Source organism: Meriones unguiculatus, chromosome 5, assembly GCF_030254825.1.
Source record: "Meriones unguiculatus strain TT.TT164.6M chromosome 5, Bangor_MerUng_6.1, whole genome shotgun sequence".
NCBI classification, from domain to species: Eukaryota; Metazoa; Chordata; class Mammalia; order Rodentia; family Muridae; genus Meriones; species Meriones unguiculatus.
In genome coordinates, this window is record NC_083353.1 from 113,832,473 (window position 1) to 113,843,554 (window position 11,082).

The 11,082-nt window shown below is 48.8% G+C and overlaps 1 protein-coding gene across 2 annotated transcripts in view; it reads left to right on the top strand.

The window, feature by feature from the left end:
• The window catches only part of Lpcat3 (lysophosphatidylcholine acyltransferase 3), a 37,911-nt gene extending 26,932 nt beyond the window's left edge, over positions 1-10,979 (top strand). The window contains exons 2-13 of one of the 2 annotated variants that reach the window (XM_060384190.1): positions 4,248-4,355; positions 5,650-5,756; positions 6,428-6,521; positions 6,676-6,713; positions 7,124-7,302; positions 8,152-8,260; positions 8,962-9,048; positions 9,130-9,296; positions 9,814-9,961; positions 10,035-10,193; positions 10,299-10,427; positions 10,644-10,979. In XM_060384190.1, coding sequence (XP_060240173.1) covers positions 4,248-4,355; positions 5,650-5,756; positions 6,428-6,521; positions 6,676-6,713; positions 7,124-7,302; positions 8,152-8,260; positions 8,962-9,048; positions 9,130-9,296; positions 9,814-9,961; positions 10,035-10,193; positions 10,299-10,415 — 1,313 coding nt within the window. In that variant the 3' untranslated portion in view covers positions 10,416-10,427; positions 10,644-10,979. Of the gene's footprint in view, positions 1-4,247; positions 4,356-5,649; positions 5,757-6,427; positions 6,522-6,675; positions 6,714-7,123; positions 7,303-8,151; positions 8,261-8,961; positions 9,049-9,129; positions 9,297-9,813; positions 9,962-10,034; positions 10,194-10,298; positions 10,428-10,593 lie in introns of both variants that reach the window. The other variant, XM_021637029.2, reaches the window with a different exon arrangement.
• Positions 10,980-11,082: the final 103 nt, after the last annotated feature.

Consider the following 11,082-nt stretch of genomic DNA (forward strand, 5'->3'; position numbering starts at 1 on the left):
CCTGCTGAGGACCTCCTCTAACGATCACAAAGGAGGAGGACTGGGCACGGCCACGGTTCTCAGACTCCCTGGGTCGACAGCATTACAACCTGTTTGGTGCGACTGAAGAAAGACAGTGATCTGTTGAGCCGAGCATTCCATTCTCGGGGCTCACCCTCAGGATTTTAGCAAGGTGGTACTGAAGCCTAGCTGCTCACAGAATTGTAGCGCCTTTTCAAAGTACACACCCTTGGCAGTTAGACGGCTGGGCAAGTGGGTGCGAGATGCTTGATGCTTCTGACATTCGCAGGTGAGGGTTGCCACTCTGGCAAGCACCAGTTCCCACAAAGAAGGAGTTAAGACTGGGAAGCAGCTTGCAGGATACCACTCTCCCTAAAAACAGCTCCTCTGGGAAGGGTTGACCTAGCCACTAGGCTCCGAAGCATGCTGAGCTGGGCAGCAGCCAAGGGCAAGGTTCGTTGTTTACATACCCACCACAGGCCTGGGTTGTCACAGCAACTCAACCGGCACATTTCATCCCGTTTCCTTCAGCGGCTTCCTCAGACTGTGCCCTTCTGAGTGTGGTCTCAGTGTTCTTGGTAAACGGGCTTGCTCCGTTCCTTCTTGACACTCTCTCAGTTTGACCTGTGTGGGACTGAACAACCTGCAGTCCTCCAAAGTTCCCAAACCAGGAGGGAGCAGACAGGGCCCCTGAAGCAGCCAGAACCAGAGCTACAGGCCTGTATGCTAAATCTGCAAGAACACAGCCAGGACCCTGGCTCTTGTCATGCATCTTTTCTTGGTCTTACAAAATTATACGTTCTAAATTCTGTGGAGAGTTAGAAATACAGAGAGGAACTATTCTTGGCAGCCCTGTAGAAGGCTCAAGAAGTAACTATCGATCCTAGAATAGCCAGGGAAAGGACAGGAAAAACTGTAAGAAGTGGATACAAGAACTCAGGATTCAGGACAGTGTAAGTCCTGTAGAGTCCAGGCAGCTTCTCACACCCCAGAGGCCAAGGAGTCACCATGACTCAACTCTGAAATATCAAGAAGTGCTAAATTAGGGCTGGAGAGAATACAAGCCCTGGGTGTGATCCAGGCATGGTGGTGATCCTGGCAGTCAGGAGGTGGAGGCAGAGGATTAGGAATTCAAGGCAACAGAGCAAACTTGGGCAGCCTGGGATACATGAAGTGCTAGCTTTAAAAAAGAAGAAAATTTTAAATTCTCAACTGTAGGGGGCAGAGTAATTATGTTCTTTAGTTGTAGGACATCCCACATGATTAAAGGTTTTAGTACTCAGAAAGATAAATCCTCCGTATCCAGGATTTCCGAGCACTCCCTGACAACTAAAATCTCCTGGCTCAGCCTCCTGCATGAGTGCAACCCTGAGGATCTGTGTAATGGTGGAAGAGAGCGGTTTCCACAGAGCAGCCATCTGACCGCCACACACTCACTGTGGCACTCACGCCCATACGTAGCATGCATACACACACAAGTAAATACCTTTTTTTAATAATTTTATTTAATTTTATTTTATGTACATTAATGTGAAGGTGTCAGATCTCCTTGGAATTGGTGATACAGACAGTTGTGTGCTACCATGTGGGTGCTGGGAATTGAACCCGGGTCCTTTCAAAGAGCAGACAGTGCTCTTAACCACTGAGCCATCTCTCCAGCCCCCAAGTAAATACATTTTTAAAGTTTAAAGTGTTGTTTGTTTGTTGGGGGAGGGGCACATTCCATGCAGCACAGACTGGCCTTGAACTTGCTGAATAGCCAGAAATGTCCTTGAATTCCTGACCCTCCTATCTCCGCATCCTAAGTGCTGCAATGTATGTACCACCACGTCTGGTTTATGTGGTTCCAGGAAATCAAAGCGAGAAAGTGAGCTCCAGGCTAGCCTAGGCTGTATAAACACAACTACCCGGAGCCAGGCATGGTGGCGCCGCCTTTAATTCCAGCACTTTGGAGGCAGAGGCAGGAGTATCTTTGTGAGTTCGAAGCCAGAGCTACATAGAGACTGTCCAAAAAAAAAGACAACTAGTGGTGGTGAAGCCGCTCTGGGGCTAAGGCTTACAAGGTCAAAGCCTATCTAAGCTGTAGAGACTTAGGGTCAATTTGGGCAGCTTTCTGAGACCCAGTCTCAGAACAATGAAATGTAAAAACAGGACTGGGTTATAACTCAGTGCTGTAGTATTTTTCGAGCATGTGTGAGGCTCTAGGTTCATTCAGCCACTTATACTGCAAATGAAAACATAACCAAGCAGCTTCTTTCCCGGATTGATGCTCTTTAAAAATACTGCAGTTACCGGATGCTGGAGGGATGGCTCCGTGGTTAAGAGCACTGGCTTCTCTTCCAGAGGTCCTGAGTTCAACTCCCAGCAGGCATACATGCAGAGCACTCATACATAAAATATAAATAAACAAAGTATAAAAAATATATTGCCATTACCACCAGGCTGTTGTGGTGCATGCCTTTAATGCCAGCAGTCAGGAGGCAGAGGCAGGTAGATATTTCTGTGAGTTCAAGGCCAACCTGGTCTACAAAGTGAGTTCTAAGATAGTCAGGGCTACACAGAGAAACCCTGTCTCAAAAAACAACCAACAACAATAAAAAGCAATTACTACAAGCTCAAAGCTTGATAAACTAACTGCATTTTGTATTTTAATTCCTTTATTACATTTGATTATTTGTGTGTGCACGCGGCCACACATGCCTGTGCAGGCCAGAGGACAGCTGGCAGGAGTTTGTTCCCTTTCCACCATGTAGGCCTCAGAGATCACACTCTCAGGCTTGGTGGCAAGTGCCCTTACCAGTTCAGCCATCTCCCTCACCCTATGTTTTATATTTTAAGAGCAAGAAACACAGCCACTATAAACCAGGACCAGCTCAAAACCACTACAGTGACAGGATAGGTAAGGCTTCCTTCCAGAAAGCCAAGAGGAAGACTGGCTCTCCACACGTACCCAAGTGCAGGCATGTGACACTCGACACTAATAGAGCGTTGAGTCTGAGCCAAAGCCTCTGCCTGTGCTGTTTTTGACTCAGGGATACCAAATGCACTGGCCCTTTCTGATTAAGTGAGCAACGCTTGGCCATGTAGACCTCAGTGGCCCCGAGCTCCCCAAAGAGTTTGCTCATGGCCCTTGGATCATGCCCTGAACTAAGTTTGGAAGACATCTCACTTCTCAGAAATCTGAGGTTGCTGTCCTCACGGGATGGATCACAAAGAGTAAAGCACCGTTTCTGAGCACAGTGAATGTTTTCTTTTCTTTGGGTTTTTGTTTTGTTTGCATCTGCTTTGTTTACGCAGGTTTCTTTCTACATAGGTGCTTGTCTGGCCTCAAACTCAAGATCTCTTTTCTTGGCTTCTCAAATGATAAGACTAGAGGCCTGTGCCACCATGCCAAGACTTGTGTCTTTATTTATTATTATACTGTGAAGAGAAAACGTCCTAGCAGTAGTTGTTTTGCTTGATACAGGGTCCTGTGCATCACCTGCTGGCCTCGTTTTGTATATAGACGGTAACCTTGGACTTCTGATCCTCCTGATTGCACCTCCCAAGTGCTGGGATTACAAGTGTATACCACTGTGTCCGGTTTCATGTGGTACTGGGGATCAAAGCCAGGGCTTCTAGAATACTGGCAAGCACTCCACTGACTGAGGGAGATTCCCTAGACCTTGTTAGGTTTTTTGAAACAGAATCTGCCATGGAGCTCAGGCCTGCCAGGTACTCACTGTGTAGTGCAGGCTGGCCTCAGACTTTAAGATTCTCCTGCCTCAGCATCTTGAGTGCTGAGATTGCAAGTGTTCATCACTACACCATTTCCTCCACAGTTGGTAGATATAAAGGAAAGGATTTGGTTTTATGTTGCCTTCCTTACTTAAAAATACTTGCAGTTCTAACTGTGCATTTACAAAAACAGAAAAACAAAACCTTGCTTTGTAGGGGCACTATTTTGTCCTCTCTGTTAGCATCCATAGAGTGTATTTATTTTTTGGAGGGCCAGTGAGATGATTCAGGGGATAAAGAACACTTGAAAGTAAGCCTGAAGACCAAAGTTTGCTCCCTGAGTCCCACATACGGTGGACAGAGAAGGCAGACTCCACAAAAGTTGTGCTCCAGCACTATGTTCACTGTAACACAAATGTACACACATGTATACATCACACACACAAAATAATCAGTTTCTTTTAATCCTATGTTTTCCCTTTTCTGACACAAGGCACAAGTAACCTTCTTTCTATTTTTTTCCCATCTAGGCTATCCGTTGGCTCTATTTTACCGGCATTACCTTTTCTACAAGGACAGCTACCTCATCCATCTCTTCCACGCTTTGACAGGCCTCTCAATTGCTTATTTCAATTTTGGTAAGTGAGTGGATTGAGCAAGGACACTGCTATAAGAAACCTACGGAGCAACAGACCAGAACAAAATTCCCCTGAAAGAAACTCACAGATTAATAAGTTTTAGTTTTTAAAACGTTTTCATCTTTACAATAAAAGGATCGAGGGCTGGAGAGATGACTCAGTGGTTCAGAGCACTGGCTGCTCGTTCAGATGTCCTGAGTTTAATTCCTGCAACCACATGGTGGCTCACAACCATCTATAATGGGATCTGATGCCCTCTTCTGGCGTGCGGGTGTACATGCATGCAAATAGAGTGCTCTTACACATAAATAAAAATGTTAAATAAAAAGAGGACTGAATCAATAGGAACATGCTTAATTTTTTATTGTTTTCCTTTACATTCCCCTACTGATGAAAAAAAAATATTTGAGAGTCAGGAAAGGTGGCACAGCAGCTAAAAGTGTTTTCTCTTCCAGAGGACCCAAGTTCAGTCCAACACTCATGCCAGGTGACTCAAAACCAGATGTAACCCCATTTCTAGGGGATCTGATGCCCTCCTCTGGCTACATGGGCACACACATGCACACACCCACATATATTCACACAGAAATAACGACAAATATTTTTAAACATGTTGAAAACAGTGTATTAAATAATTCAAAATAAGGTAACATCAAAACATTACTTGGTACCCCATAAGCATGTATATTTTTATGTACGAGCTAAGGAGTAAATTAGTGCTAGGCATTGTGGCGCACACCTTTAATCCTAGCACTCAGGAGGCAGAGAAGGGCCAGCATGGTCTATGTAGTGAGTTCCAGGCTAATCAGGGCGACAGAGTGAGACCCTGTCACAGAGTTAAGAACAATGATAATAATTAGGGTTATTTAGGAGCTGTCAGGATGCTTCAGCAGGTGAGAACACATGCTGCCAAGTCTGATGCTCTTCCCACGTGGTGGATGAAGGTAGCAAAATCCCTCTCACTGCCCTTTGACCTCCACACTTACCATGGTATACCCACCCACACATATTTGTTTGTTTTGAGACAGTCTCGTGTAGCCCAGGCTGCCCTTGAGCTGTACAGAAGAAGGCAGCCTTGATCCTCCTGCCTCTACTTCCCAAGTTCTGGATGGCAGGCATGGCACACTGTGCCTGTTCCTGTATAGCTGGGGACTGAACTGGGCAGGCACTCTACCGGCTGAATGGCACCCCACCCTCCAACGTTGCTCACTGGTTTTGTTCTCCTTTTTGTGGTTGGGAAGCTCAGGAGGATGGGCACACAGGTCCTAAACGCTGCTCTCTTCTCTGCACCCAGGCCACCAGTTCTACCACTCCTTGCTCTGTGTTGTGCTTCAGTTCCTCATCCTGCGACTCGCGGGCCGCACCATCACTGCCATTCTCACTACCCTTTGCTTCCAGATGGTAAATTCTTCTCGTAGCAGCTCAGGTCACATCTGACAGCAGGTGTGGGAGGGGCAAGGCAGGGGTGCCAACACACAGCTGCCTGCCTGTGGCCGGGCAGTTCATCACAGGCCCTAGGCAGACTGTAGCGGTAACTCGTTACTTGCCTCTGGACTGTGTCAGCAGGGCTCCCTGGTTCTCACCGTGGTTAGCCCAACTGCCCATGAGGGCAGTCACTCAAAAGTAAGGCAGAAAACCAACTTAGAACACGCTGAGGAAGCTAAGCTCGTAAGTGTCCATCTGAGGCCCTAAGCAAACCACTCCTTGCTTAGGTGTTAATGCCCCATTTGTAGGATTTATTTATTTACTGAGACGGGTCTCACTATGTAGCTGAGGCACCTTTGAACTCTGTAGCTCAAGCTGGCTTTAGTCTGTCTCAGGTTCCAGGATTCTAGGTCTGCACTAGCAAGCCTGGCTCGTAGGAACTACTTAAGGCCTTAAGTGATGGGACCAGAAGAAAGGGAAAATGAAAGATGAATACAAGGGATTTCACTAAAAGGGGGAAATCAAGAAGTCAGGCATGCTGGCACAGGCTTGGAAGGCTAAGACAGGATTATGAGTGGGAAACCATAGACCACCAATGGGGGGGAGGAAGAAGGGTATGATGATGGTGAAGACACCCCTTCTCCTAGGCCTACCTTCTTGCTGGATATTACTACACAGCCACTGGTGACTATGACATCAAGTGGACAATGCCACATTGTGTCCTGACGTTGAAGCTAATTGGTAAGTGGAAGGGTACTGCTTCCTCCTTTACAGCTGGGTCTCCCCCACTGCGCCAAAATAAACCATACTGTGCTCCTGTCACGCTCCTGGCTACAGTCCACCAGCAGAGCACATCCTCATGTCTACCTTCCCCTCCCCTTCTCTCTTTGCTTAGGTCTGTGTATTGACTACTACGATGGAGGCAAAGACTGGGTAAGGACTCACTCTGTGGCAGAGGCTAAGGATTAACCAGGGGGAAGGAGAAAACCTGTTACCAAAAGACCGGCTGTGCCACCAGGGCGTAGCCTCTGCCTCATCCCCTACTCCATGAGCTATCTAAAAGCAGATAGCAACCGAGCAAGGACGAACCAGGGTGACTTGTCCAGGTCCAGCTCTTGCACAAAGCTCAGAGACCAGTGCCAGCAAGGCATTTGTCACGAAGCCACGGGCAGCTGTTGGCTAAGCTACCCCACACATTCTCACATGAAGCCACTTTCCACCCTTCACCCCCACCAAACAGAAGCCAAACCAAAGAGCTCCAGGCAGTGGGGCACAGGTTGGGAGCCCTCAGACTGGCTCTTGAGTCAAGGCGATCCTGAACTGTGCATTCTCTCCCGGCATAGAACTCCCTGACCACTGAGCAACAGAAATATGCCATACGGGGTGTCCCTTCCCTGCTGGAAGTTGCTGGCTTCTCCTACTTCTATGGAGCCTTCTTGGTAGGACCCCAGTTCTCAATGAACCACTACATGAAGCTGGTGCAGGGACAGCTGACTGACACACCAGGGAGGATGCCAAACAGGTAACCGCCCCTCCCAGCCAACACCTCTGTGTACGCAGCCCACCCAGCACTGCCACTTCTGAAGTGACTTCCCTGAAGGCCAACCCTTGCACCCCGGCCTGACCGGCACAGTGTCATGTGGACAAGTCGACGTGCTCCTCAGCCTAGACGGCCCCAGCCATTCATGCTGACCCTGAAGTACAAACAAATGTAAAGACTCACTTTTATGCCTCAGTTGTGCCCCTCTCTTCAAAGCCACCTCTCATATAGAGACCCTGTTCAATATACAAAAATATGTACTTAACAGGAGATAATTCAAAAGCCACTGCAATTCCCTCACTAGGAACTTGGTACCCTGAGTTTCAACATGAGTTGAAATTGCTAGTTCTTTCTGTACATGGGGTTGGGTTGGTTGGTTGGTTGGTTGGTTGGTTGGTTGGTTGGTTGGTTTAGTTTTTCAAGACAGTTTCTCTGTGTAACAGACCTGGCTGTCCTGGACTTAATTTGTAGACCAAGCTGGCCTTGAACTCAGAGATTCTTTGCCTGCCTCTGCCTTGGGATTAAAGGCATGTGCTAACTGTGGGGTTTTTAGCCTTACCACTGATTGAGAATCCTGGAGAGATTCTGAACTCAGTAGCATGCTGAGGGTTAAGGCCTCCCACACACTGCTCCCTCCTGCCCTCGATCCTGTAACTTGAGTTTGCAAGTAGTCAAGCACACAGAGCCATCTTTCTGGGAAATAGCTCTAGGCAGAGGCCTCCTGTGCCACTGCACACAGTCTCCACACCCTGAAACGCTCCTCTCCGTGACTGCAGGTCAGAGGGTTAGGGTGAGGCCCTGCTGTCTCTGACCCTACTTGTTCCTTTCCAGCACTGTCCCTGCTCTCAAGCGCCTGAGTCTGGGCCTGGTCTACCTGGTGGGCTACACCGTGCTGAGCCCTCACATCACAGAAGACTATCTCCTCACTGAAGACTATGATGTGAGTGGCTGTCAGCAGTGTGCTGCTATCTCAGAGATAAGCAAAGAGCCCTACAGATGACAGAGAAGTAGGCCGTGCAATCTACAGATGCATGTGGATTTTGTTCTGGTCTATGAGAAGTGGCATGTGCCACTCAGACCATCACCTGCACGAACAAATCTTGGGTGCAGAACAGGGCCAGGTACATTTTAGCACTCCCTGACACCCCCCAAAAACAAACAAACAAAAAAAACAGCTTTCCTTGCTTTGTGCCAGGTAGGTGACTTCTTGGAGTGCAGGAACTGTGGCTCTGAAGCCCGCTGAAGCCTGCTTCTTTTAACTGAGTGAATTAGGGAATCACTCATGAATTAGTTCATGATTCAAGAGGGAAGAGAAAGCTGGCTTTTGCTCCAGTCCCGCTGAAAAGCTTACAGTGGTTTCATAGCCATTCTGGGCAGACTCCTCTGAAAATTAACACAGACTGTGGATATGCAGGGCCCCTCTGGATTAACCGTACAGACGCACAGACTTTGCAAAGGAGGAGGTAGATGGATGTTGGCACCTCTTGGCTGGTTACAGACGAGTAAGGCTGCACTGTCATGGCACCTGCAACATCAGGAATTGATAGGAGGGAAGGAGCCAGCTACAAGTTTGAGAATAACGTCTAGAGACTCGTGCCATGCCCGTGTGCATCCCTAATGCTTGTGTGTTCTCTTCTCAAGAACCACCCATTCTGGTTCCGCTGCATGTACATGCTAGTCTGGGGCAAGTTTGTGCTGTACAAATACGTCACCTGTTGGCTGGTCACGGTAAGTAGGAAAGTCATTTAGACAAGCTGGGGAGGCTGGGAGGGCGGAGTGGCAAGAACCCTAAGGCGTCCCTCTCCTCAGGAAGGAGTGTGCATTTTGTCGGGGCTGGGCTTTAATGGCTTTAAAGAAGATGGGACCGCGAAATGGGATGCCTGTGCCAACATGAAAGTGTGGCTCTTTGAAACAACTCCTCGCTTCAATGGCACCATTGCCTCTTTCAACATCAATACCAATGCCTGGGTATCCCGGTAAGCACTGAGGCCCGGGCTCCTCCTGCACTACATTTGAGGGCAAGAATGTTCCGTCACCTCTGTCTGTTTCCTCCTCATCACTCTAAGCTTTTGTTCTCACCACCACACACACACACACACACACACACACACACAATCTGTAAAAGAGCCTCAAGCCTTGGCTGCAAGCCCCGTCTTGCCATTGTCTAGGTCACCCTCGTGTGCTGTTTACAAGGCTGGCACGTAAGCAGCCTGAGAACGTATCCTCGCACCATAGCACCTTTGCTGCCAGACACTCAGCAGGTACTTTCTGCCTGCGGAGGCAGGCTGCTGAGCCACTTACCCATCTAAGCCTGGAGTCTCTGTTGTGTCTGAACTCCGACAGTTTTCCTCCCTCTCAAGCCGTCCTATTAGCGCTGCATCCTGTACCCTCAGTGGCCACAAGTGGGAGCCAGTCAGCACTCCACTCCTCAGGGCAGAGACCCAGAAGCAGGAGTCAAGTGTGAGATTCATCCTTACCCACCCTCTTCTCTAGTTACATCTTCAAACGCCTCAAGTTTCTTGGAAATAAAGAACTCTCACAAGGTCTCTCCTTGCTGTTCTTGGCCCTCTGGCACGGCCTGCACTCAGGATACCTGATTTGCTTCCAAATGGAGTTCCTCATTGTGATTGTGGAAAAGCAGGTATGGCTCAAAGGTGGTAGGAAAGGGGGAATGGGGAGGAGGACAACACTGATGGCCTCTCCTTCCTCCCCAGGTCACCAGCCTAATCCAGGAGAGCCCGACCCTGAGCAACCTGGCCTCCATCACTGCCCTGCAGCCCTTCTACTACCTGGTGCAACAGACCATCCACTGGCTTTTCATGGGTTACTCCATGACCGCTTTCTGCCTCTTCACATGGGACAAATGGCTGAAGGTAATGAAGCCCTGCTTGCTGGGCTGCCGGGGGGTCACTACAGCCTCAATAGCATGAGATAACCTGCGCCTTACATCTGTTTCAGTGGTCTCTGCCTCTCCACAGGTGTACAGATCCGTCTATTTCCTCGGGCACGTCTTCTTCTTGAGCCTACTATTCGTGTTGCCTTATATTCACAAAGCAATGGTGCCAAGAAAAGAAAAGTTAAAGAAAAGGGAATGATCTCTTTCCCTGGTGAGTAAATAGCTACAGGTTATGGGCTAGAACCACAGTCGAGGGGAAGAAATGGCACTGGAAATTCAGGTGGATTTCAACGTAGCCTGGCCCTCGGGGTTGTGGGGTGCATTGCGTTGTGGGGTGCTGCTCTGGCCAGCCTTCTAAGCACACGCTTGCCTTGTAGGTGGCCGAGAGCTGGACTGGTGCAGAAACTACTTGTCTCCCTTCTCACAGCACTCCTCACCCCAGAGCAGAGACGCCAGGAGCTGGAAGTCCGCGCCCCCAGCTGCGCCTCTGCCACAGCCAAGTCTTCACCAGGCCAAAGGGGAAGCTCTTGTGGGAGGAGCAGAGGGGCTGCACCCCTGGACTCCCCCATGCACGTTGCCTTATCTCTTCCCTCTAGCCAGGAATCTGTTGTTTTTCTTCTGCCAATCTACTACGATTGTATATGTGCCGATACCACCACCCCCCCTATGGGGGGGAGGGAAGGGTACAAGGCCCTGCCTGCTCCACTTTTTCTATCTTGGAACTATTACCAGATAAAGTCACTTCTGTTTATTCAGTTTTTCACTGCTAGCATCCCAGACTGCTTTCTTTCATACATGTGCTCTGTGCTTGCTAAAGCTGAGGTCATCAGGGCCTCTCCTTGAGAGCACAGGAATCTAGGAAATCA